The sequence below is a fragment of the Oncorhynchus keta genome, unplaced genomic scaffold (assembly GCF_023373465.1).
Source record: "Oncorhynchus keta strain PuntledgeMale-10-30-2019 unplaced genomic scaffold, Oket_V2 Un_contig_1599_pilon_pilon, whole genome shotgun sequence".
In the NCBI taxonomy this organism is placed as follows: Eukaryota; Metazoa; Chordata; class Actinopteri; order Salmoniformes; family Salmonidae; genus Oncorhynchus; species Oncorhynchus keta.
This window is the reverse complement of record NW_026279648.1, coordinates 780,620-807,879: the sequence shown is the minus strand read 5'-3', so window position 1 is coordinate 807,879 and position 27,260 is coordinate 780,620. Positions and strand designations below refer to the sequence as shown.

General features: G+C 42.2%; 2 protein-coding genes and 1 pseudogene across 2 annotated transcripts; 2 read left to right on the top strand and 1 right to left on the bottom strand.

Annotated features, from left to right (window-relative positions):
• Window positions 1-3,702: 3,702 nt before the first annotated feature.
• si:ch1073-228j22.2 (SPRY domain-containing SOCS box protein 2) lies at window positions 3,703-7,689 on the bottom strand. Its single transcript, XM_035762569.2, has 3 exons — window positions 7,013-7,689; window positions 5,040-5,809; window positions 3,703-4,775 (listed from the first exon to the last, which is right to left on the bottom strand). The coding sequence occupies exons 2-3, from the start codon at window positions 5,743-5,745 to the stop codon at window positions 4,645-4,647; spliced, it is 837 nt and encodes a 278-aa protein (XP_035618462.1). The 5' UTR covers window positions 5,746-5,809; window positions 7,013-7,689; the 3' UTR covers window positions 3,703-4,644.
• LOC127919209 (piggyBac transposable element-derived protein 4-like) lies at window positions 7,045-15,520 on the top strand (annotated as a pseudogene).
• Window positions 15,521-18,910: 3,390 nt separating this feature from the next.
• Window positions 18,911-27,099, top strand: LOC118375923 (uncharacterized). The gene is made up of 5 exons (XM_035762561.2): window positions 18,911-19,103; window positions 24,590-25,132; window positions 25,293-25,498; window positions 25,785-25,908; window positions 26,749-27,099. The coding sequence occupies exons 2-5, from the start codon at window positions 24,614-24,616 to the stop codon at window positions 26,902-26,904; spliced, it is 1,005 nt and encodes a 334-aa protein (XP_035618454.2). The 5' UTR covers window positions 18,911-19,103; window positions 24,590-24,613; the 3' UTR covers window positions 26,905-27,099.
• The last annotated feature ends 161 nt before the right edge of the window (window positions 27,100-27,260 follow it).

The following is a 27,260-nucleotide window of genomic DNA, read 5'->3' as shown; positions in this document are numbered from 1 at the left end:
TTGAGATGCAAACACGAGTCACTGAGCGACTTTGTAACCTGGACCATTACAGTAGTGAGTTCTTGTGTCACTGTATCATCTGCATACATTTGAACTTCAGACCCAGTACAGACAGAAGGCAGATCATTACTGTACAGGCTGAACAGGAGAGGCCCCAGTATTGACCCTTGGGGCATGCCCACATCATAGCTAAGAGTGGGCGACAGCTCATTGCTCACTCTGACACATTGAGTTCTGCCTTCAAGGTATGATTTCATCCATCAAGGCATCGGGGGAAAAGTTGAACTTGGACAATTTTGTGATGAGAATCAAAAGCCTTCCTTAGGTCCAGAAACACAGCCCCAACAATGCCTCCTTTGTCCATCTTGGACTTCACATTTTCCAGAAGAAAGCAGTTGGCCGTTTCTGTGGAGTGTTTCGCTCTGAAGCCAAACTGCATGGAGTGTAATGTGAAGGGGCTTTTGTAGAGGTGGGCAATCAGTTGTTCTGCTACACACTTTTCAGCAACCTTTGACACCTCAGGTAGTATACTAATGGGCCTGTAGTTACTCACGTCAGCAGGGTCGCCCGATTTAAAGATGGCCGTTATTATGGCCGACTTCTATACCCTTGGAAACACCCCCTGACCAATAGATGTGTTGGTGACCTTAGTAATGGGGCCAATGAGTGACTCTGTAGTTTTTAAGAAAGGTAGAGTCCAGCTAAAACACATATTTAGCTTTAGAGTTCTTTAGTGAGCTAATCACCTTATTCACCTCTGACTCAGAAACCTCCCTTATGATGAAGACAGGTTGAGTGTCATTTACTAGCACTGAGCCCAAGAAACCAGTGGAGGGCTTCTGTGTCAGTAACCTGACAGAGTCAATAAAGTAGGAATTGAAGGCTATTGCTATTTTGATTGCAACCTGTGTTAGATTGTTATCCACCATGATTTCTAGTATTTTTGCAGTGTTACTATGGTCTTTCCCTGTTAACTTTTTTAGATTTTTCCCAGATCAATTTATAATTTCCCTTTGCTTCACCAATTATGTTAATAAAAAAGTTTGCCTTGGCCTGTCTGATTTCTTTCATCACCTTATTTCTCAACATGGTAACTATGTCTGTCATGCTATAATTTGGATCTTAGTGCTGTTTTTAAGAGCATAATCTCGTTCTTTCATCAATTTCCAGATTTCTCCATTTAGCCAAGGAAGAGTGCTCTTTTGGCCAGGTTTGGATTTGATTTTCTTTAGGAAACCATTTATTGTAGTCTGGATTGTGGATAGAAAAACCTGACTATCAGCTTCCACATCTGTATAGGACAAGAGATCATTCTAGTTAATTCCCTTAATGTAAGTCGCTCTGGATAAGAGCGTCTGCTAAATGACTTAAATGTAAATGTTAATTACGTTTTCAAAAGAGTTGAATTCACTCTTAGGTATTCTTAGTTGATCCGGCTTTCTAACAGTAGAGAGGTTAAACCTGCTCTTAGACAGCTTTCTGGCTATAAGTGTCAGATTATGATCAGATAGCCCAGTAACCATATTGAATGATTTAGTCACTCTCTCTGGTTTATTACTGGATACCAAATTAATCTGTGTTTTAGATGAACAAGTCACCCTGGTTGGCCCTTTCACTAGCTGTGTAAGGTCAAAGGTATTAGTGATCCGTTTGAGGGTTTTCCTACAATACTTGTCTTCATAATTAATATTAAAATCTCCCATCAAGATGACCTCTTTCCCAAAATCACATTCCCTAAGCATGTTATTAAATTGATCAAAAACACACTTTTGGTGGAAGGTGGCCAATACATTCCAATAAGGGTAAAAGACATTTGGGGAGACAGGTGAGAGACTTGTTTCTGGAAAGGTGAATTTTTAGAAGTAGAAGTTTGAATTGTTTTGGCACAGACCTGGATAGTATACCAGAACTCTGCAGGCTAACTCTGCCCCCTTTGGCAGTTCTATCTTGTCGGAAATTTTTTATAGTTACGGTTGGAAATTTCTGGATTTTTGGTGGCTTTCCTAAACCAGCATAAAGACATGGCTAGGACATCCCGGTTGGCAGAGTGTGCTAAAGCAGTGAATTAAACAAACTTAGGGAGGAGGCTTCTAATGTTAACATGTATGAAACCAGAGGTCAACAAATGAGAGCGCCTGGGGAATGGGAGTGGAGCTATGCAGTGCAGGGCCTGGATTAACTACATCACCAGAGGAACAGAGGAGGAGTAGGATAAGGGTACAGCTAAAGGCTATAAGAACTGGTCGTCTAATGAATTCGGAACAGAGAGTTAAAGGAGCAGGTTTCTGGACGCGGAATAATAGATTCAAGGCATAATGTACAGACAAGGGTATGGTAGGATGTGAATACAGTGGAGGTAAACCTAGGCATTGACTGACGATGAGAGAGGTTTTGTCTCTAGAGACACCATTTAAACCAGGTGAGGTCACAACATGTGTGGGAGATGGAACAAAAGGGCTAGCTAAGACATATTGAGCAGGGCTGAAGGCTCTACAGTGAAATAAGACAATCACTAACCAAAACAGCAATGGCTAAGGCATATTGACATTAGGGAGAGGCATGCGTAGCTGAGTGATCTTTGGGACCAGTGAGTAGCTAGGCGAGCCGGAGACACGGCAATTCAGACAGCTAGCGGTCCAGGGCTAGCAGGCTAGCAAAAGGGCATTAGGGGGACATCGCGATGGAAGAGTCTGTTGTAGCCCCCTCGGACGGTTACGTCGGCAGACCAGTCGTGATGGATCGGCAGGGCTCCGTGTAGGCAGTAAAAGGGTCCAGGCCAATTGGCAAAATAGGTATTGTAGCCCAAGAAATTGGCTGATGGACCTCTTCAGCTAACAGTCTGATATGCTCTAGACAGCTAGCCGGACGCGGCTAGCAGATGGGCCTTCAGGGGACGTCGCGACGGAGGAGCCTGTTGAAACCCCCTCGGGCGGATTATGTCGGTAGACCAGTTGTGATGGATCGGCGGGGCTCTGTGTCGGCAGTAAAAGGGGTCCAGGCCAATTGGCAAAATAGGCATTGTAGCCCAAGGAGTGGCTGATGGACCTCTTCAGATTGCCGGGAGATGGGCCTAGCACAAAGCTAGTTCCAGGCTAACTGGTGCCTGCTTCGGGACAGAGACGTTAGCCAGGAGTAGCCACTCGGATAGCAGCTAGCTGTGATGATCCAGGTGAAAAGGTTCAGAGCTTTTGTTAGGAATCCGGAGATGTGGAGAAAAAGCAGTCTGGTATGCTCTGGGTTGAATCGCGCTATGTAGACTGGCAGGAGTTGACTGGGCTATGGTTAGCTGATGAACGCTAGCAGTGGCTAACTGACTACTAGCTAGTAGCTAGTTAGCTGGTTAGCTTCTGTTGGGGGTTCCGATTCTAAAGTATAGAAAATAGCAGATCCATACCACATTGGGTGAGGCGGGTTGCAGGAGAGTATGTTGAAATTGAGGTTAAACATATAAAAAATATACACAAAATATATACAAAAGAGAAAAAAAGATATATACAAGGGACACAACAAAACAAAGACGCCTGAACTGCTACGCCATCTTGGATATGATTGGCATGACCTCAAGAGAGCAGTTTACACCAGACATCTTAAGACATTGCTGAACTGAAACAGTTTTGTGAAGAGGAATGCTCCAAAATTCCTCCTGACCGTTGTGCAGGTCTGATCCGCAACCACAGAAAACGTTTGGTTGCGGTTATTTCTGACAAAGGAGGGTCAAACAGTTATTAAATCCAAGGGTTCACATACTTTTCCCACCCTACACAGTGAATGTTTACATGGTGTGTTCAATAAATACACGAAAACATATAATTGTTTGTGTGTTATTAGTTTAAGCAGACCATGTTTGTCTATTGTTGTGACCTAGATTAAGATCAGATAACATTTTATGACCAATTTATGCAGAAATCCAGGTATTTCCAAAGGGTTCACATTCTTTTTCTTCCCACTAACACACTGTTTCCAAAACTGTTCAAAACACGTTCAAAACAGAATGATGGCAAATGTTGTGCATTTCTGCAGTAACCAGATAGAAACATATAGAACATCTCAGCAGAATATGTAATCATTCCAAACACAGCTGATTGCAATTTCAGCTGAAAGCCTACCCAAGTGTCCTAGAGAAACATAAAATAACGATGAAGCAGTTGTACACTGTACCCTTTGAGAGAAACGGTGAACGTGTGAAAGAACTCCGGTATCAATATGTCCAGGTAAGATGTCTGTTCAATAACTAAACAGGGTATATACACAGCTATGCATAATGTAAAGTACTGTAAAACTGTGGATTTACTGTATTTTAGAGCGTAATGGAGAGGGAAGCCAGGCAAACTGCACATACATTCATCTTTGTGGATGAAGCTGGATTCAACATGGCAAAACACGACGCAGGGGAAGAAATGTGATTGGACAGAGAGTAACCGTGGATGTCCCAGGCCAGAGAGGAGCTAACATCACAATGTGTGCAGCACTGTCCAATGATGTTGCTGTTACACAAACCACGCATTGGCCCCTACAATACAGAGGCTAATTTATTTTATGGATGACTTGCTTAATTCAATTAAAAGCTGTAATTTAGCCATATATGGACCTTGGGTCAGTGAGAACGTTCCTATTTACTCTATAGTTTGTGTGTGGGTGTGTGTGTCACATGCTGGGCAGGATGTAGCGTTGAAGAGGAGGAGGCAGAGGCAGTCTGTCTGTCTGAGTCTCTCTCTCTTTCCCCATGCACACATGGATGGACAGACCACAGAGAGCCATCAGTGCAGGAGGCTCACCTGAGAGAAATAAAGGGAAGGAAAGAGAGAGAGAGAAATGTAATAAACATACCTGCAAACATAAGTACCTGGTGTGGGCACGTTTGGGTTTAAGGGCATCATGAATAGTTCTGAACTGTTTTAGTTGTGTTATTTGCACTGTGTTCAGTTTGAGAGCTGTAAAACTGTGCTAAATGTTACCTGTCTGTGTTGATGCTAAAAGCCAAGCAACATGCCAAGGGATAATACAGTTGAATTGTATTATAATAATGAAGTTATACTCACGGGTAGCTCCGTTGAGGTAGCGTAGTCGTATGAAGGCTCCACCCCTTACGCTGCTGATGGCTGGGAAAAGCTCCACCCCTTGGGGGAGGTCCTTAAAGGCCATGCCCAGGAAGCAGTCATCTACTACATATCCCAGAGTTCCTGTGTCCGCGTCCAGAACCAGCAGCACGCGCTCTGGGACAGGGTGAGGGGGGGACACAGATTGCTCTTCCGCCTGCACCCCTCTCTCCCCGGGGTATCTCCCCAGGGCTTGCCCTGCATGCCATAGCTGATTGTTTGTGAGTTCCCATCCCCAGGACTGTGAGTCTCCGCCCATCAGTGCAGTGTAACCAGAGGTTTGTAGCGGGCAGTGCTCTGTAGATACACCAATCACAGCATGACTTCCTCTGTGGGTGGGACACCAGAGCACCTCCCAGACGTGCATTCCTCCCCTTTCCCCCTTCTCCCCCCGAGCCCCGTCGCTGATCTGCTGGGTGGGTGCGCGTGTCACTTCCTCCCCGCACTGGGACAGCAGGAAGTGAGGTGAACAGTGTGTGGGGCTCCAGCGGCACCGGGGGTCTCCAGGGTCAACGGGAGAGGAGTTTAGGAGGAGTGAAAGGCGGGAGGAGGTAGGGATGGACAGCGGGAGGAAGGAGGAAGAGGAGGGAGCATCCTTCTTCATCTTCGCTGGGATGCCACCCAGCCATCCAGACAGTGACAGACCCATTATGGCCTACACACACACACAATATTCACTACTCAGACATCGGCTGAGCTAGGGTTTTTCAAGGCTGTGGAGAAAACAGAAATCATGTTAGACTGTTTTTCTCAATTGAGCAATCCACATTTCATAGTGATGTCATTCATCACAAGTTAAAGATCCTATCCTTGGGCCTGCCGAGTGGCGCAGAGGTCTAAGGCAATGCATCGCAATGCTTGAAGTGTTCATACAGACCCAGGTTTGATCCCAGGCTGTGTCAAAGCTGGCCGTGATCGGGAGACCCATGAGGCGGCACACAATTGGCCCAGTGTCGTCCGGGTTAGGGGAGGGTTTGGCCGGCCGGGGTTTCCTTGTCCCATCACGCTCTAGCGACTCCTTGTGGCAGGCCGGGTGCTTGCAAGCTGACTTCAGTCGCCAACTGTACGCTGTTTCTTCCGACACATTGGTGCGGCTGGCTTCCGGGTTAAGCGAGCAGTGTGTCAAGAAGCAGTGCTGGCAGGGTCGTGTTTCGGAGGACGCATGGCTCTCGCCTTCGCCTCTCCCAAGTCCGTACGGGAGTTGCAGTGATGGGACAAGACTGTAACTACCAATTGGATATCAAAAAATTGGGGAGAAACGGGAGTAAAAAAAACTATATAATAAAACGTTATCTTATCCTTACACACAGTATCATAAGAACATAAAGGACTCATTTATAACTAGTACTGTGGTAGCCTATAAATACTTTTCTGTCATGACAGCAAGATTTTGAATCAAGACTGGCCAAAGTCCTAAAGTATTATTCATACAATTTAAAGGTACTAGACCTCATGTAACAATTCAACAATGAACCATCTCTTTTTGTCAAATGTACTGGTGCCACAAATCTCTTGTTAAATTGACTGGTCCTTTGTTGCATTGACAACAAGAGACTTGCTGGCCCCAATCATTTTGACAACAAGAAAAGGTCTGTCTTTTGTTGACCAATATGAAGGCTGCACCATTTAAATGCAATTTTGTGTGGTCCCAATTACTTTTTGGGGGGGGTGAAATATTGTGAAACACTATCATTCTAGTATTACTGTAGATATATTTTGTGAAATTGCAATGCAAAGAATTACATATAGCTCCTTTAATAAATAAAAAAATCAGTCATACAAAATTGACATCACTATAATCTCTCCCAGAATGTTTTACATTAGATCAGGTTAATCAGATGGTGATTGTTTGGAGGAATTGTCGTTGGATAAATAAACGTAGGCTAACTTGTTTAGGTAAATAGATAGTAGCTTACCACACGTTCTCTCTCTCTTGCCCTTCGTAGTAATGGACATGGTCCCTCATGACCATGTTTTAACTCCTCTTACGTTCCCCTCACCGGACGCTAGCGGGACGGTAACGTAACCATGCGGTCCAGTGAGTCTGACGACCTCGGCGGAGAGAACAGCACGTTCCGAAATCACGGAACCACGTCAAACAGATTGCCAGTGCAAGGGCACGAGATTCTGTGACCTAAGTAGTGAAGTGATGATGGATATGCGAGAGATTTTGAGACAAACAAACAACGGATAGTATGTCATAATAGGGGGTAAACATAATCTGCATTCTACAATTTTGTCTGCTACAGTTTAATGCATGTATCATGCATGATTGCGTATTAAAACGTCAACAGCCTTTCTCACATCGACTGTATATTAGCCTATAGGCCTATTCCTTCCCTACTGGCTGGCTCCCTCCCTCACCCCCTCTCATCTTTCTCCATCGCCCCCTCCCTGTCTTCGCATCTTTCTCTATCGCGTCCTGTAGTGGATGAACACATACACCGCGAAACAGACGAAGAGGATGAGGCTAGGGCTTTTAATTGAGAAAAATAAGATAGAACTAGAATCGGCTCATAGAGAGAGCCAGAGAGAAGCATGCGCAGAAAGAATGTTAGCTTCTGTGCGTCCTCTAGGTCGTCGTTGGTTATTTTCCGAGTTTCTTTTCTTGTCTGTAGTTCAATAGGTAGGCTAAACGTTTACAATAGCAGTAATAGTTTACTGCTTGCTACAGATCACACTTCCATCATGATCTCAACAGTAGGCTGTTTTTTAACGTTGTTTTTATTTATAAAGGACATGTTAGCAAACAGTGGCGTTCGATGCAGTTTAAACTGGGGAGGACAATTTTTTCTTGATGAGAATGGCCTTTTTTCTATTATAACATATTGAATGACTGTCATTCATATTCCATTCACCCAGTTCAATGTAACATTGATAGGTTTAGGCTCCTACATGACAATCTAATTTTCCCTATACCCATCATGAAGTTGTTCCAACCTAGCCTATGAATGAAAGTTTACAATGCAGGTGCACACAGGTAGACATGGACAGACAGTGACATATTCAATACCGCCTTGCCCACTCTTGCCTACATCTAGCGGATCTAGGGTGTAATTATTAGTCCAACAGTTGCAAACAAGGGTTTCTATTGGACAAATTCAGGAATGTTTCGCCCTGTTTCGTTTTGTTTGCTTCTGTTTAAGAAACGTTTTTAAACAAAATCAGTGGAATGAATACACCCATGATCACCCATAAACACAGTTCGCTTTCATAGCAGCCACATTGTATTCCTTCTCGCATCTATGCACTCTCCCCTTCATTTGTGGACTTCTTTGCACAACACATCAGCTGTATGTGACCAGGTGAATAAATATTTCCAAGCCAAACCAAATCATAACCGTTACACACAACTTCTATAGTTGTCACCATATTAGCTAAAGTAACATCATAGTCAACACAGCCCAATATAACTAATGCATTAGTAACCCGCTACAATCATGCAGCAACATTACAGTGTATAGTCAGTAAGCAGTTTAGCAGTTAAACCGACAGGCCCTGGTGGCAAAACATTTGTAAAACCAAAAGCTTACATTGACTTGGAAGAGTTCCAGTGTATTGTTGGAAATGTATAGCCAGCTAGCTAACATAGCGTCCCTCTATTTGAGCAGGGTGTTTGAGTAGGCTAAACTAGCTAGCTGCATTTGAAACTGAAAGTGGGGAAAAATGAGGAAATCTCTCTTTCTATCTCTCTCTCTCTCTCTCTCTATTTCTTCTTAATTTGTTCAAAACTGATCAACCATTGTCTTTCTCTTTGAGAAAACTACTCATCACATTTTATGCACTGCAGTGCTAGCTAGCTGTACATTTTTGTCAAATTTAGAGAGACAAAAGACGCTACTGCTACTCTCTGTTCATTATATATGCATAGTCACTTTAACCATATCTACATGTACATACTACCTCAATCAGGCTGACTAACCTGTGTCTGTATGTAGCCTCGCTACTTTTATAGCCTCGCTACTGTATATAGCCTGTCTTTTTACTGCTGTTTTTATTTCTTTACCTACCTATTGTTCACCTAATACACTTTTTTGCACTATTGGTTAGAACCTGTAAGTAAGCATTTCACTGTAAGGTCTACACCTGTTGTATTCAGCGAATGTGACAAATACACTTTGATTTGATTTGATTTGAAAAGGACCAATCACACAGACAACCACTAGAGTAAGTTCAAATTTGATTTTATTGAACATTCTGGCTTGTAGAGGTCCTGAGAGACAATATTTTTTTTATTCAGCGTTTTGTTTCCGACTGTATAACCAAGTTATCACCGTCGGAGGACTTAGGCAAGCTACGGCAGTGCTGCCAGTTGTGATAGGGAACTGCATTTCACACTAAGTCAGTGGCGATTTTAGCATGTAAATCTTGGTGGGACGAACAAAAAACAAAAATGTTGGATGCCAGCAAAGCCACTACGCAACACAAGACTAAACAGTACATTAATTGCACTATCTGAGCAGCTAACCGATCTCTGCAGCTGTACATAATCTATTGGTAAATAGCCCACCCATTTTCACCTACCTCATCCCCACAGTTTTTATTGATTTACTTTTCTGCTCTTTTGCACACCAATATCTCTCTCTACCTGTACATGATCATCTGATCATTTATCACTCCAGTGTTAATCTGCAATATTGTAATTATTCGCCCACCTCCTCATGCCTTTTGCACACATTGTATATTGACTCCCCTTTTTTTCTACTGTGTTATTGACTTGTTAATTGTTTACTCCATGTGTAACTCTGTGTTGTCTGTTCACACTGCTATGCTTTATCTTGGCCAGGTCGCAGTTGCAAATGAGAACTTGTTCTCAACTAGCCTACCTGGTTAAATAAAGGTTAAATAAAAATAACCAAAACTGAGTGGGTCCAGTGCTAGTCCTGCTGTATTCTCTGGAGTGGGCCTGACTCAGGGGCTGCTGTAACATTCCTCCTCATCAATGGAAGCCAGTGCAACTGAGTCATAGACTGTAATGTATAGTAAACTATTTGCATAGTTTATCTCATCATATGACATCTTCAGCAAGGACAATCTTTACTTTATCACACATTCTTTGTTAGCTCTTCTATAAATGACTATTTTTAAGTCTAGTAAAGATTATGAATTCACTTCCATGCTTTATATTTGACAAGCCTTTTCAAAACCTTTTTAATTTGTAATTCAATCACACACATGTAGGTATGTACAGAGCACAACTATTGCTACTTTTTCCCCCTTCTGTACTTTTTTGTCTCATTGCTTTGATGAAAGGGTTTTTGTTAACAAGGTTGTCGACTAGACTAAACCGAACTCCCAGGCCTCTGAACTAACATTTCTTCATTTTACAGTTGAGTGGTAAGCATACAAGGAGACGCTGAAGCATTGATAATAATAAGTTGTTTTATTCTTCTCAAGAGCAAAAATTGTTAGTATTTTAACAAAACGCATTCTCTATAATTTAACATTTGAAACCTTAAGGGAATTTTATTTGAGTCAGAAAATGATGTTCATATGATAAGTATCAAAACCTTGCAGAGCACATACCCAATTGACAAACACTTAGAAAAAAATATTAACTATTGCAGCCAAGATTTAAAAATAACTGACGATAGCACAAGATGGAGGGACCGTTAACGAAAATGACAGTTAATGAAAATGTACTGTCGTGTCTTTGGCTATGCTGGATTAAGTGACATGACATGCTATTCTATAAAATAATTTCTCTGTAATTAATATTACCTGATTAAGCTAATCAGGTGAATGTAATTAACTTGAAAGTCGGGACACCACAAAATAATGTTTATAGAGCTGTTATCTTCCGAATAAACTCTTAAAAACCTAGTAATTTTACATCAGTAGCGGTCAATATTTAATCCTCGCCTTATTCAGTCTCATCTGAAAGTTGTAAATTCTTGGTTATCTTCATGAACCCTGGCTAACAAGTTGAATCAGCAATACAAAATTTGGTTTAATTATTCATTTACTAAATATCTAAATAATCACACAGAATTACATATACACAGAATGTATCATACATTGGGGCGGCAGGATAGCCTAGTGGTTAGAGCGTTGGACTAGTAATCGGAAGGTTGTAAATGACAAGGTACAAATCTGTCATTCTGCCCCTGAACAAGGCAGTTAACCCACTGTTCCTAGGCCGTTATTGAAAATAAGAATTTGTTCTTAACTGACTTGCCTTGTAAAATAAAATAAATTGATTACAAATTATGTCATAAAGGAAAATGTCCCTAGAGGACGGAACAGATACGATGGCTGGTTACACAAAGAGAGGGGGTTGGGTTTGAGTGAAAGAGCGGGAAGACTGAAGAGCAAAAAGGTTTTGTGTCTCTATCGGGACGTAGGCATCTATGCTATCGTAAATACAGTATCTTATGCATTCTAAATAACAGCCCATTTGAAAAAGCAGAATGCAATAAATATTTACTCTGAGCTGCGCTTCGGTAGATTGTTCGTAGATGGTAGGCCTGGTTGGTACAGCATGGATCTCTGGTCCTCTGAAGACTGTCTAGTGGTGAACTGGAGTGTGGTAGAATGGATATTCTGTCCGTCCTCTCCTAGCCCACGTTTAGAATGCGGATGGGGTAGCACTTCTTTCGTGAATAAGAGTTCAAAGTTCATACCAAGTTGCCATACTTTAAGCTCATGCTATATTCTGGTTGGTATAGTTGAAATTCATCCTTCTGGCGTGAAGGTCGTCACCTTCACATTGAAATTTGATGCCAATTGTGTTGCAACATGCTGATGTTGGCTTAGTTCTGTAGGTGGTCTTTGTCCTTTCAACGTGGGGATGATAAGTCCACACGTCCTTGGCACAGAAAGTTAAATTTTCGTCAAGGGGCTTATATAGAGAGGGCCATGTTTCATAGTTTAACATCCAGTGTTTGTACACATGGGCGGAGCCACTGAGTTGAGCATAGTTTACTCATGAAAACCAATTCTCTCATTTAGGAGCTAAAAATGACATTTAATCTTTTCACAAATAGTTAAATATTTAAACATTTAAATTGCACAACAATTCCATGTGAATCTGATAACTAGAATGTGTAGATTTTCCAAGACACAGTTTATGTCGTCCTATCATCAGTATTCATGTCTCAGACTCCAACTGAACTGACATCATATTCATTAAGTCCCAACGCATATTTTCAACTGGTTGGATTACCGAAATATGGTTCCGTTTCCCATCTTTTGATATCACCAGACTCTCTCAATGTTAACAAAGGGATTTTCAATAGTCACATTGGTGGAGTAGAGAGAGGAAAAAGGGGAAAGGTATTTATGGTTGGTCATAAACCTTCCCCTCAGGCCAAAGTCATGACAGTATGCTTAGTCCAGTATAAACAAATGTCTAGAATTTATTATCAAATCAATTTCATTTGTCACATGCGCTGAATACAACAAGTGTAGACTTTACAGTGAAATGCTAACTTACAAGCCCTTAACCAACAATGCAGTTCAAGAAATAGAGTTAAGAAGATATTTACTAAATAATCTAAAGTAAAAAGATCAAATCCAAAAGTAACACAAGACAATTACATAACAATAACAAGGCTATATACAGGGGGCACCGGTACCTAGTCAATGTGCTGGGGTACAGGTTAGTCGAGGTCATTTGTAAAGGGACTATGCATATTTGTAAAGTGACGCTTATATAGGCGACAAAATTCAGAAAGTATACAGCACAATGGCATAGCAGAGTCATGTCTTAACCCTTGTGTTGTCTTAAGGGTCAGAAATGACCCGCCACTATGTTTAACAGCAGAGAGAAATTGATGACTTTTCCTAGAGTGACCCCAACATTAGAAAAAGTGAAACATTGGCTTTGTTCAAATTTACATGAAAGCTGAACACCACCAGGGTACAAAGATTGTCTTAGGGTCATTTATGACCTGGCAGTTATAAAATAATTTACACACCACAAAAACCACAAAGACACACTCACAAAGACACAGTCCCTATAAGGGAACCCTTTTCTTGGAACCCCTTTCTCCAAGAGTGTCCTCATCAAGTTTAGCCTGTTAAGTTCACACCATTTGATTCTGTCCTCTAACATCTGCCTGGTATTCAAGATAACATGCAACATAGCACCACCACTTTTGAAGGTTTTCGTCAACCTCTGCTCAGACTTAAATTGCAGTGTTCCAAGAACCTCCACCAGGGGTGACTGTAGTATCCTCAAACAGACAAAAAGGAGACACAAGAGGCACCCCACACTCATTTTAGATCTCAGGGGTCTTTATTTTCATACTCTATGTTCTCACTCTCATCACTATCTCCTTTGCCATCTTATCAAGTCTTCACTTAGAACTCCATCCACACACACACACACACACACACACACACACACACACACACACACACACACACACACACACACACACACACACACACACACACACACACACACACACACACACACACACACACACACACACACACACACACACACACACACACAGAATGAGAAATTGAGATTATGTGTGCTACTGATTGAACTCAGACAAAACTTTCTTGTGCTTGTGCAGCATCTCCCCTCCACGACCCCACACGTGACTCAAGTTCACAGACAAAATAAGAAACCTTTTCAGACAAAATAAACAACATTTCAGACAAAAAAAATAAAACTTGAAAGCGTTGTTTACTAATGGGGAATGCAGTCAGAGGCTATAAAGGTGCTGCAGATGACAGTCCTCCCAGTTCTCTCTCTGCTGAAGTGCAGAACAGGTCGTATATCTGATTTTTTCAGATGTCCAGGAGGAACAAGAGAACAATGATTTAGAAGAGGAGGAGGTATCTGAAGAAGAATACAACCCAGAGCACGATGCATCGTCTTCAGATGAAGAAGAAATCCCCCAAGCTGAAAGAGAGACATTTTTGTCAAATAACAGCAAAATAACATGGTCCTTGTGACCATATGACAACCAGGGCAGGAGGGCAACACAAAATGTCATAATGATGACCTCAGGGCCCACAATACATGCAGTTGCCCATGCCCAGGACATTGCCTCAACATTCTACATGTTCATTACACCAGCCAACGAAAAATCATCCTGGATATTACAAATTTGGAGAGTTTCCGTAAATATGGAGACAACTGGAAAAAGATGGATGAGATTGACCTGCATGTCTACATAGGGCTGCTAATCTTAGCAGATGTGCATAGGTCCCAAGGCGAGGCTACATGTAGTCTCTGGGATGCAGAGAGTGGAGGGTGATTTTCCATGCCACGATGCCACTGAAAGTCTTTCAGTCAAGACCTGCAAGACGTGTAACAGACAAACTGGTGGCCATAAGAGAGGTCTGGGAGAAATGGGTGGAGCGTCTGCCATACCTCTACAACCCTGGGCCTGAAGTAACAGTGGATGAGCAATTGGTTCCCTTCAGAGGTACATTTTATTTTCATATCTGTAATGTAAGTGATTTTCACTGTTAATTGTATTATGTATTGCTATAATATCATTGATTTATGTGATTGTTTTCAGTGACACTGATACTAATTACTGATCGTAATCTCTTTTGTCAAAAGGTCGCTGTCCTTTCCGGCAGTATATGCCCAGCAAGCCAGCAAAGTATGGCATCAAGATATGGGTGGCCTGTGACGCACAATCCAGCTACGCTTGGAAGATGCAAGTCTTCACAGGGAAGCCGACCAGTGGAGGCCCGGAGAAGAACCAGGAGATGCGGGTTGTGGTTGATGTGACAGATGGACTGAGGGGGCACGATGTCACGTGTGACAATTTCTTCACCTCTTATGAACTCAGCCAGCAGCTCCTGAAGAGGAAGATCACCGTGATTGGCACATTTAGAAAGAACAAGCCTAAGCTCCCCTCTGCACTCCTCGCAACAAGGGGTAGAGAGGACTTCTCATCAAAGTTTGTCTTCACCCCCACCACCACTCCAGTTTCTTACATCCCAAACAGCAACAAGTATGTGGTCCTTCTGAGCACACTGCACAAAACGGCTGAGATAATATAAGCCATTTAGCAGACGCTTTTATCCAAAGCGACTTACAGTCATGTGTGCATACATTCTACGTATGGGTGGTCCCGGGAATCGAACCCACTACCCTGGCGTTACAAGCGCCATGCTCTACCAACTGTGCCACAGAAGGACCACATGATTGGGAGGACAGGAAGCCAGCCATCATCTTGGACTACAACCACAACAAAGGAGACATAGACGACCTGGACAAGGTGAATGGAACTTACAGCTACAGGAGGATGACTGCCCGCTGGCCCCTGGTCATCTTCCATAACATCATTGATGTGTCCTCATACAATGCCTTCGTGATATGGAACAAGATCAACCCTACCTGGATGCCTGATAAGCGGAACAAGAGGAGGGTGTTCCTGGAGCAGCTCGGAAAGGCACTTGTAACCCTACACATTCAAAGAAGACAGCAGCCTCTACAGCGCTTGTGAAAGCTGTTCAGGGGGCTGAATCTTGTTCTGATCCTTGTCTTCATCCACCTGAGGCTGCAGCTGGGGCAGGCAAGAGGAGATGCCAATTCTGCCACCCAAAGGACTGTAAAACCAATAATATGCGCTGCACATGTGAGAAATACATCTTCAAAGTCCATGCACACACATTTGCATACTGTCCCTCATGTGTTAATTAGAGTTGATTGATTTATGTTCTTCACGTTTTTGTTTTGTATCTATTATCTTTTTTTATTCTTATTTATTGTTATTGGTTATACACCTTGTGGGTGGGGACAATGGTTAAAAAATTAACCATATAACTTTGTGTTGATCTTTTTCTGCAGGGAGGGTTTTGGTGCCAGCAAGTTAGTGTATGGCCCCCTCTAGTGGTTCAGGATAATGGAGGTTTGGAGTACAGAACTCAACTAGTGGTAACCAATGATGTTATATACATGATGATACATGATGATGTTATATAACATCATTGTTTATATACATCATTGTTGGTAACTTTCTAATGCATACAGTCAGATCTGAATGTATTTTATCCAACCATATGGATATATATATACCATACCAAAGCTCCTCATGGGTCTTCTATGGGCCTCACTTAGTTGAACACACTGGTTGTGGTCGTCTGTAGCTCAGATGGTAGAGCATGGTGCTTGTAATGCTAGGGTATTGGGTTTGAGTCCAAAGACTACCCATTTTGTAAAATGTGTCCATGCATGATTGTAAAGTAGTGTTGGATGAAAGTGTCTGCTAAATGGCATATAGTCTTTGTAAATCCAGGCTAGCACTTTATTCTAAGGTACAAAACGACCAGCTATTTACTAAGAAATTACAAGTAATTACACAGTAATAACATAGGAATTACTCAGTTGTTTCTTTGGGATTACTGAAAACATGCACCACCAAGCAGCATTTGGCACCACACTGGTACCACATAATGTCCTATTAAATACCAGGTAAACACCAGTTGGAATAAAACATAAATAATTGCTACTACACCAGTGTACAGGGTACCTGCCCTCCCACTGTTTAAAATGCAGAACACGGTATATTGTGCATTCGGAAAGTATTCCGACCACTTTACTTTTTCCAGATTTTGTTACGCTAGAGCCTTATTCTAAATGGATTAAATAAAGAAAAAATCTCATCACTCTACACACAATACCCCGTAATGACAAAGCAAAAGCAGGTTTTTAGAAAGTGTAGCTAATTTATTAAAAATAAACAGAAACGCCTCCCGGGTGGCGCAGTGGTTAAGGGCGCTATACTGCAGCGCCAGTTGTGCCACCAGAGACCCCGGGTTCGCGCCTGTCGAACCGGCCGCGACCGGGAGGTCCGTGGGGCGACGCACAATTGGCCTAGCGTCGTCCGAGTTCTGTCTGGAATTCAATCAGCTCAGTTTGCGAGAATTCTCCACCAAGGTGGACTGTGATAGGATCACGTAAAACGCAAAGATATCCTTGAGCCTGCTGTCGTCTTCAAATCTGGTGCAGAAGTTGTCCCTCAGCTGCTTGACGAAATCTTGCGTCACTCTCCCTGTCGTTTCTTCGGTGTGCAACAAGTCCAAATCGAACAACTCAAGCTGCCTAGTTTTTACACCATGCCCACGGCTGTTTTCTTACTTGTAACTGCAGATTTAACCCGTTTAAGTGACAGTTAATGCTTCAATGTTTCTGCGTCGGGCCTCTGGGGCGGGAAGGCCACTTTGAAAGTTCCATGCTTGGATTCATAATAACGTCTGAGATTGAATTATTTGACAACAGCGACATTTTCATTGCAAATAAATTAGTCACAACGGCTTGGCAGTGAGAAGATAAGATGAACGCCTATCTCTGTATATTTCTCCCTGAAACTTTCCATTATCCTTCTTTCGTTTAATACTTTTTAAGAGGACAATTTATCTTTCTATCAAGCTAATTGTTCTGAACGAATGTTGACTTAAAAGAGATTAGTGTAGCCTACAGTAGTCTATGTAGACCTGTTTTCCCCCAGCAATCAACTCACAGAGAAATAGACAAAAATAATTATTTAATAGAGACATGGTGATTTTATGAGCGTAATCGGATCGAAATTATTATTTTATTGCCACTGTATGTATTATGTACTAATCAGATGTGTTAAAATTGTTATTGCATTTGTAGTGTAGGGCAATTAATTGTGCTAATATTATATAATAATTATGTTCTGGCCCACCGACTATTAGCTCAGAAATATTTTGTCTCGAGGCCAAACCTAGTTGATGAACCCTGATCTCCAGCCATGTCTGAGTACCCAGAGCTAGAAAAATGCATGCTTTCAGACACACAATCCGTTTCACTAAACTCTAAATTGTCTTCAAAAAGCGAAAAATGTTCACAAAAATAGTGTAGCATTCACAACTCTACTACAGCCTGTTAGAGTTGCGTCAATTCGAATCTGGTATCAGGATAAATATGACATTGAGTCACCGATTGTATACTATGTATGTTTTATTAGCTAAGCAATAAGTGGTAAATGCAATTTTCGTATATACGGGCTCTCTGTCCCACCTCGCACGGTAAAACAGAGAACTGACAAGATGTATATAAACAGTATTCTTTATACTGTGATAGACAGTTCCAACCCGTCTGTTGGCCTATCACAGTAGAGACTGGGCGTGGTTTAAACTTGCTCAGCCTATTGCAGGCGCTCAGGCGGGTCCCCGCCGTTATCTCGCACCTGGCTCCTGTTATCTAACAAAAGACCGCTTGTTCTCGCAACACCCCGCTCTGAATGTGCCCCCTCCCAACTCATTGAACAGTTCCTGTCTTCATGCTACTTTTCCATAATATAATATATATGCCATTTAGCAGACGCTTTTATCCATCATGAGAAAGGCCCATGGCCTTGAAACTGTTAACAATGTTTCAAGTCAGCTATGTTGCATAACACACACATACATCCACACAAGCCAACAGCAGATAATATTCAATCACATATATGGTAACGGGCTATAGTGCATAACACAGAAACCTCTGAGTACCTAAGGCCAAATAGCCGTCTTGGTATTACCTCAGTGTGAGCTGGTATAGCATATGTTGGATCTGGTATGGCATATCTACAGCCTATAGTATAGTAGTCTGAGTACCCATCGAGAAAAAAATGTTTTTAGACAAATAATACATTTTCACAAAATGACTGTAGCATTCACAACTGTGCATTGTCTTCATCAGGCCTTGTAAGCTGAAAACATGGTGTAGAAATAGTTTTGGAGTCGGTTAAAGCGTCTGCAAGTTTGAAGTAGACAAAAGGAAATGCCAATGAGCTTGTCATTGGCCAGTGAGGGTAATACGGTAACGGTATGTAGATACTGAACGTGATTGGCTACTGCAGCTTGCGGACTGGAAACCCCCTGAAAGATCAGTTTTGAAAGAAACGAAAGTTGAGCCTGACTGTTGATGCTGTTCAGAGTGGTGCGGAGGAAAAAATAAACACAAAAGAACAGGAAAAGAATAAGACAAAGTGAGCCTGCTTTTCAAGACACTGGTCCTGCTTCAACAGTGATCCTGCGTCAAGTAAAGCTTAGCAGTGTTTAGCAGTCTTCCACTTGACCGTAAGTACTTTATTATTAATGTTCCATGCCATGTATAAAACACTCCTAGACCCTGTCGCACAGGCTGGTGAAACTCAGCCTGACTTATTTGCCCTAATGCAGACAGCAGCACCATCAATCAAGCAATGGTGTAAAGTACTTAAGTAAAAATACTTTAAGGTACTACAAATGTAGTTTTTTGGGGGTATCTGTACTTTGCTTTACTATTTATATTTTTTGACCACTTTTACTTTTACTTCACTACATTCCTAAAGAAAATGATGTACATTTGACTCCATACATTTTCCCTGAAACCCAAATGTACCCGTTACATTTTGAATGCGTATGTAACGGATGTGAAACGGCTAGCTTAGTTAGCGGTGCGCGCTAAATAGCGTTTCAATCGGTTACGTCACTTGCTCTGAGACCTTCCCCTTTGCTCTGCAAGGGCCGCGGATTTTGTGGAGCGATGGGTAACGATGCTTCGTGGGTGACTGTTGTTGATTTGTGCAGAAGGTCCCTGGTTCGCGCCCGGGTATGGGCGAGGGGACGGACGTAAAAGTTCTGTTACACGTATCATGACATAAAATGGTAATTCGTACACTAAATCAAGAGAACATCACTCGCCATCCCAACTGCCTCTGATCTGGCACTAAACACAAATGCTTTGTAAATGATGTCTGAGTGTTGGAGTGTGACCCTGGATATCTGTAAACTTTACTTTTGATACTTAATTCTATTTTAGCAACTACATTATTTTTTAAACTTAAGTATATTTAAAACCAAATACTTTTACTCAAGTAGTATTTTACTGGGTGACTTTCACTTTTACTTGAGTCATTTTCTATTAAGGGAGCTTTACTTGAGAATGTAATACTTTTTCTACCACTGCAATCAGAGCTGGGTGGTGTGTGGGTGGTGTTTCCCTGTTGCAACTTGAAATAAACCGGATTGATTGTTGATTTACTTTACCTTCCACTGCGCTCCCTTTTGTTCACCTGGAAATTCTTATAACACCCCCCTAGCCTACTTGAGCCCCTTGATAATCAACCAGTGGCCATTTTAATAAAATACCTCCTCTGATGTCAAAGCCAGACAGTACAACAGCCGGGATTGAGTCAAATGTGCATTGTCGACCAGTGCACTGTACTTACTTTTGAAAATGTAGGAGAAAATCCATCTTCTAGATAATAACTAAACTACACAGCCCAGTCTCTCAATTCAGCTTATGGCAATCCTTCATTACAATGCTCTTTGCATTATCTTTAATGTTGTATATAATATCAACAGACTGACATGACCTCGGCTAATCCTCTCTAGTTTCAGACCGTTTTAAGTGATACCCACGGTGGGATGGGCAAACAAGGAATGTTATCCTCAAAATGTAAATGTAGGAAGTCAGTTTGTTTGGCAGGGTAATGTATATCTTACAGTAAGTTGTGCAGTAGGTCATAATTAATTCAGGGTGATACTGTTAGTTTGTTGTCATATTTAGACACATTGTCTTTTCTGCAATATAGAGCCATATATATGGTGACTCCTACTCAAAGGATAATGAACCAATGGCTTAACGCAGCAGAGTGTTAGGGTCTGTTGGAAATGATCAATCCAAGGAAATATAGTGCAGTGTTCAGTTAAAAAGGATATTGACAACAATAGTTTTTTGTAGATTTTTTCAAAGTGATCAGAGAACACCCTCCATTCAGAGATTGGGAATATTTGACCTACAGAGGATTTGTGCTGGTTTTTACTGAGAACAGAACTCAGAACCAACCTTTTACGATGGAAAACTACCAGAGCAGATGGTACTATATTATTATGAGGACCTTTATCTATGCTAGCCAGGTCAGCTATGCATGGCCCGAGAGAGAACCACTTGACCTGCAACTGACTTCAACACTTCCATAAATTCCTGTTGACCTTCAAGTAAAGTGTTTGGTCCCACACAATGTTTTGTGTTTACTTATACTTATGATCAGATGACAACAGCTCAAGATGGCGTGGAAAACACTTTTAATCAGGCTCAATGTAACACTGTGGAAGGATAAGGGCCCCTATTCAGGCACACATAGATAGGGGTCTAGGGGAGCCCTTTTCGCCCACATATAAGAAAAGTGTCTTTTCAGATTGGTGGTGTTTCTTAAAGGAGTATTCTGCAAACCAAACAACAACAAATAACATACAAATCAAAAAATCACCATGTTATTTTTGTCTATCTCTACTGTAGGCTACACTAATCTTTTAAGTCAACATTCGTTCAGAACAATTAGCTTTAAATCAAGACAAAATGTTGGTCTTAAAAAGTATCAAAAGAAAGTTGGATAATGAAAATCAAAATCTCAAGGAAGAATGTACAGAGAGATGAAAATGTCCCTGTTTGGAAATAATTAAATCTCAGAGATCATTATGAATCTAAGCATGTAACTTTGAAAGTGGCCTTCCCGCCCGAGACAGAGGCCCAGGTAGAAACACTGAAGCATTAACGGAAAGCTGATGTATTCTGTCATTTAAACAGGTTAAAGGTGCAGTTATAAGTAAGAGGGAATAGTCGTAGACATGGTGGAAAAACTTGAGGCCTTTACTAGGAAGATTGAGTTGTTCGATTTGGATGAATAATCTGGAAGGCTACTGCACTTCAGCACAGTGAATAAACGACAGGGAGAGTGACCAGGCCCAGCATTGTCACAGATGTGATTTCAAGATTTCATCAACCAGCTGAGGGACAACTTCTCCACCAGATTTGGCTGGGATTTGAAGACTGCACCATGCCCACGGATATCATTGCGTTTTTACGTGATCCTCTCACAGTCCGCACAGGTGGAGAATTCTCCTCCCTTGTTAAGAAAACGATACCCTCGCAGGGATGTGCTCAGGAGTGCGGAGGCCTTGTAGCGTTTTGGGTGGCATGCTCAGAGGAATACAGCACAATAAAGAAACTTGCATTTTATTTGCTATCAATGTTTGGATCGATTTACACCTGCGAGTCCTCATTTTCCTCTATGAACGCAATATAGATTCACGACAGGAAAAATATTTCATATAAGTCAATCGAGGACTGCCTGCGCATCAAAATCACATCCATCTCCCATTGAGTAAGTAACTTATTGGCCTATAGGACTGTATTTAGTAAATACTAACATTACTGTGAGTGCTTATCCAGGGATATTTAGGTCTCAAGCTGACAGTATTTTCTGTTCTGTCATTACACGTCTATCCGGATACAGACATTCAGATACAGACATTGAGCTACAGACATCGCCTTTTTTCTTTCAATTATGGTTTTATGTTGGATGCTACATTTTTGTCCAATTGCAGTTGTAAGTAGCCCTCATAAAAAAATCCTACTTCTATTAGGCCAAATATGTTTTCATTGTGAAAGATGATGTTAAGCCTCATAGCCCACCTCAGCCAGTATTTCATATAGGCCTAGACTCTGAAGAAATATACTTCAATTAAGCGCTGGTGTTGTTTGTAAAGTCAAATTAAAATGAAGATTAGTGTTGAACTGGTGTAGGTTTTTTATATATGTTGCTGTACTACACTTGCATAGCAAGACTCTTACTAGAGCTTGTGAATTCAATATAGATTTTAATACAGAGTAGCAAAGCCGTGCTGATCCATGGAACAACCAACTTATCTGAGCACAGAGCTCTGCCTTTATAGCTTTGCAGCCTCACACACAGCATATGGTACACCCCATATGTAAATGAAATCACTCCCCTTGTCTTTCCACCACCATTATCTTTTAGTCCGAGTTCTTGCTTGTTCACGCCTAGTAACGCCCACATCTGCTTCAGGTTAGATTATAATGGTGGCAGGACCCCTTATGTAATACAAAAAATAATACATTTATTGCATACTTCACGTTTCACATGTTGGTCATTTTGCTACCATCCTCCCTCCACGTTCTCCTGTCATTAGTATGTCCCGATGTAACAAATGTAATTATGGCCTTAGCTAATGTACTCATGTACATTGTTTTAATGTAATCATTGGCATGTTTGTTTTGCCCAGAAGCAACAAATGCACTAGATGATATCATTTCTACTTCCTGTTAATGTGATTATTGTCCTGTTTTCTCAGCATAGCAACTGCACCTAGTTACATTGCATTAACTCCCACAGAAGTTAGCTATATTTTCAGTACCAGGCGCTATTCACCTCCTATTGATTGCGCCGCGGTTGCAGCTTTACGTTTCACCACCACAAAATGGTCCGCCAACTTTTTTATTAATTCACTGTATCCTGCATTCTCTCTCCACATGAATGAAGTTAAAATGTAACCTTTTCATTATTTAGGTAGGGGCCAAATCATTTTGCTGGCATGCCAGATTTGGCCCGCGGGCCGCCAGTTGGGGAACCATGCCCTAAGGAAAGGGACTCTCCTCCCAGGGCTGGGTAAACGAGACCTTTCCTTCCCTGCTGAGCGAGAACACAGAACGTTTCAGCCAGTCAGGCAAGGAGCCACAGCACCTAGCCCCGCCCTCACTCTCCATTCGAACTGAATTATAAAAGCGTGGCTCGAATAATGGCCACTGCCGACCGAAATCCTTCTGCTGCTCAGACATAAGCGTAGTTGGTAACTGGAAAGCACCCTTGCTTACCTTCAGATTATAATTGTGACACATAGGCCTATGTTTTATCCCTACTCACTAAGAAAGTTTCCTATCAATTGAAATGATAGATGGTGCCCTGCTTATGGTGGAATATAGAAAACACATATTTTAAATTACACCATTAGTTACGCAATTAAATAGACATTATCATAATGTTAGGCCACTCCTCTACATCCTCTACACCAGTAATTAAAATATTCATGCAAGTAGACCACTGATTGACCAGCTCATCCTCCTCAGGACTATGGCATCATACTCTGAGGAAAAAGCAAGCATTTTTTTAAATGTCTGTTTGAGATACAAGTTTAAGGTGTTATTTTGTAATTTTTATATATATGTTTTGGCCATATATGAGTATAAGATGAGTCAACATTATTTGGGTATAACTGTCTATTTTCACTGGACAGTTACTTTAAGTCGAATAATGTTGGTGTTTTTTATGATGGGAGGGTCGGCAGCACGTGACTGGCTTCAATATTCTTTCATTGGTCACCTAAGTAAAGATGTTGCTAGAGTGCTGACCAACTTTTCAACATGTGCTCAAGCTGTAAATTCTCAAAGTATTTTGAGCTCTTAGTTTACTGACAGACTAGCTCTGGTCCAGAGCTTTTGCTGTCCCACATTCCTAATCTCAACAGGCATGGGATTTGAACCAGCAACCCTGTGGGCAATGGTTCACCTCTTTAACCTTTAGGTTGTACAGTACATTTTTATGGTAGCCTACATATTAAATTGCTGACTGACACTTCTTCTTTCTCCAATACTTTCCAAACATCCCACATCACTCTGTGTTACTGTATGTTGGTGGTTTCAGAAGACACATTAGTTCTTGTTCATTAGACTAATGTTTGCCTTTTTGGTATTTTAAACTTTTCTTCCAAATTTTCCTCAGACAACGCTGAAGTGAGAGCAGAACATGGACGTGGTTGTGCGCCATAACCACAGAGGACACCAGGAGTTTGCTGTCCAGGCCGAGCACTTGAAACTGCCGTACCTAGGACTGAGACTGAAAGCTCAGGGCATTCACAACAAGTACCTCTTCAAAGACAACATCCCAGAATACCCAAGGCCAGAGTTCTGGGTTTCCCAGCTCAGACACGACACGAATGAAGGCGGGCTATTTGGCATAGCCGTCGAAAGCGAAGGGGGGTTCTGTGCTAGGGACCGAGAAGAGGGGCCAGAGGACCCAGAAGAGGGGCCAGAGGGTTTGGACCTGCTGTGGTGGAGCTTGTCTTTGGGAGCAGAGGAGATGGCCTCGGCTGAACAACGTCTGCTCCAGACCAGGTACCCTGACAGGACAGAGGAGCAGGCCAGGGAGCAGAAATCCTTCCTGCAGAGGTTCGCCACCTCACCTGCCTTCCTGGACACCTCTCGACTGGGCTCCTACCGCTTCACCTTCCCCCTGGAGGAGCTGCTTAAGAGATACCGGGAACAGGTACTGAAGTCTTGTTAATGGAACTGTTAAAACATCTGTAGAATAAACATACAGGACTGCTGGGTACATACCGAGACCATGTGAGAATTTGTGGTCAAATAATTTAAAGAAACAAGAGCATGTAATTTAATGATATTGAAGGTGTTTGTCTTTTTTTTAGCTATGCGTTGGACACGAGCCAATCCTGCGTGTGTATGAGACAGTCCTGTACAAAAAGGAGGTGATGTACTCAGTGCTAGTCCACAGTCACTTCAACAACGACCTCTTTGAGAAGTACCCTCTCCTCCAGGACAATGACGATGGAGTCTGCGCTTATAGAGATGGACAAATCATTTGGAGACCCGAGGCCATGTGTGAGACACACAGGTTAGAGTGGACACAACTTTTACTGGGGACGGGGGGGGACATGACCCCTCCACATTCTGAAACTGGATGTTTGTTCCCCCCAGTTTTATCATTTATCACCCCCCAGTATAATTCACAGATCAATGTAAACAATGTGCAGACTCAAAACATTTCCATGCAATGCTAAATATGTCAGTTACTTTAGATGTAACGTAGCAATAATAGGTACAAAAATCACTCTCAATTATAGCATGGGATGCTTTAATTACAATTTGAATTGACTCACACTTTTACTTCCTTTCCACAGCTTCAAACTGGTGCCAAAGCCCTACCAGAACCAGGATGTAGCCCACCTGATCCCTGATAAACAGAAACACCAGTTCTACGTTTGGGACAACATTGCTGTAGCGTTCCACATGGACGGTTCACAGGTTAGATTTCACATCAACTCTATTGATTGGATCAACAATGTTTGTACCGGAAAGTAACAGGGTGTAAAGGATTTAGTTCTAGCCCAACTCTAACACACCTGATGATTCAATTAAGCAACTAATTATCAAGACCTTTAGAAGTGTAATCTGTGGCCTCCCGGGTGGCACAGTGGTTAAGGGCGCTGTACTGCAGCGCCAGCTGTGCCATCAGAGTCCCTGGGTTCGCGCCCAGGCTCTGTCGTAACCGGCCGCGACCGGGAGGTCCGTGGGGCGATGCACAATTGGCCTAGCGTCGCCCGGGTTAGGGAGGGCTTGGTCGGTAGGGGTGTCCTTGTCTCATCGTGCACCAGCGACTCCTGTGGCGGGCTGGGCGCAGTGTGCGCTAGCCAAGGTGGCCAGGTGCACGGTGTTTCCTCCGGCGCATTGGTGCGGCTGGCTTCCGGGTTGGATGCGCACTGTGTTAAGAAGCAGTGCGGCTTGGTTGGGTTGTGTATCGGAGGACGCATGACTTTCAACCTTCGTCTCTCCCGAGCCCGTACGGGAGTTGTAGCGATGAGACAAGATAGTAGCTACTACAACAATTGGATACCACGAAATTGGGGAGAAAAAGGGGTAAAAAAAAAAAAAAAAAAAAAAGAAGTGTAGTGTAATCTGTGTGTAAGTGGTGCCTGGAACAAAACCCTGCACACCCTGTATCTCTCCAGGATAGTTTTTAAGACAACTGCTTTGTTGGTATAACTTTTAAAGGTACAACAATGTTGCCAAAGCAGCACGACTTTACAATCAGCAATCAAAAGTCTAGTTATCAATTAAGATGATGAAAAATTCTGTTCCTCTCAGATGTTGAACTTCGATATGTACAATTTGAGAGGCCATCTGAGATTCTGTGAGCCAGGAACGCCACCAATTTCCTCCACCTGTGAGTTCACCACATACGAGGATGCCAAAGACAGCGTAGACTACTATTGGCCTTACTACCATACCCCCCTGTTCTGATAAACTTACTACTACACCCCCCCTGTTCTGATAAGCTTAATACCACACACCCCTGTTCTGATAAACTTACTACTACACCCCCCTGTTCTGATAAACTTACTACTACACCCTCCTGTTCTGATAAACTTACTACCACACCCCCCTGTTCTGATAAACTTACTACCACACCCCCCTGTTCTGATAAACTTACTACCACACCCCTGTTCTGATAAACTTACTACCACACCCCTGTTCTGATAAACTTACTACCACACCCCCCTGTTCTGATAAACTTACTACCACACCCCCCTGTTCTGATAAACTTACTACCACACCCCCCTGTTCTGATAAACTTACTACCACACCCCCCTGTTCTG

Coding starts and splice junctions, on each gene's coding strand:
- LOC118375923 (XM_035762561.2), top strand. CDS start 24,614: ATGGACGTGGTTGTGCGCCATAACCACAGAGGACACCAGGAGTTTGCT. Junction 25,133..25,292: donor TTAAGAGATACCGGGAACAG/GTACTGAAGTCT, acceptor TCTTTTTTTTAG/CTATGCGTTGGACACGAGCC. Junction 25,499..25,784: donor GCCATGTGTGAGACACACAG/GTTAGAGTGGAC, acceptor TCCTTTCCACAG/CTTCAAACTGGTGCCAAAGC.
- si:ch1073-228j22.2 (XM_035762569.2), bottom strand. CDS start 5,745: ATGGGTCTGTCACTGTCTGGATGGCTGGGTGGCATCCCAGCGAAGATG. Junction 4,776..5,039: donor CTACCTCAACGGAGCTACCC/GTGAGTATAACT, acceptor TATTTCTCTCAG/GTGAGCCTCCTGCACTGATG.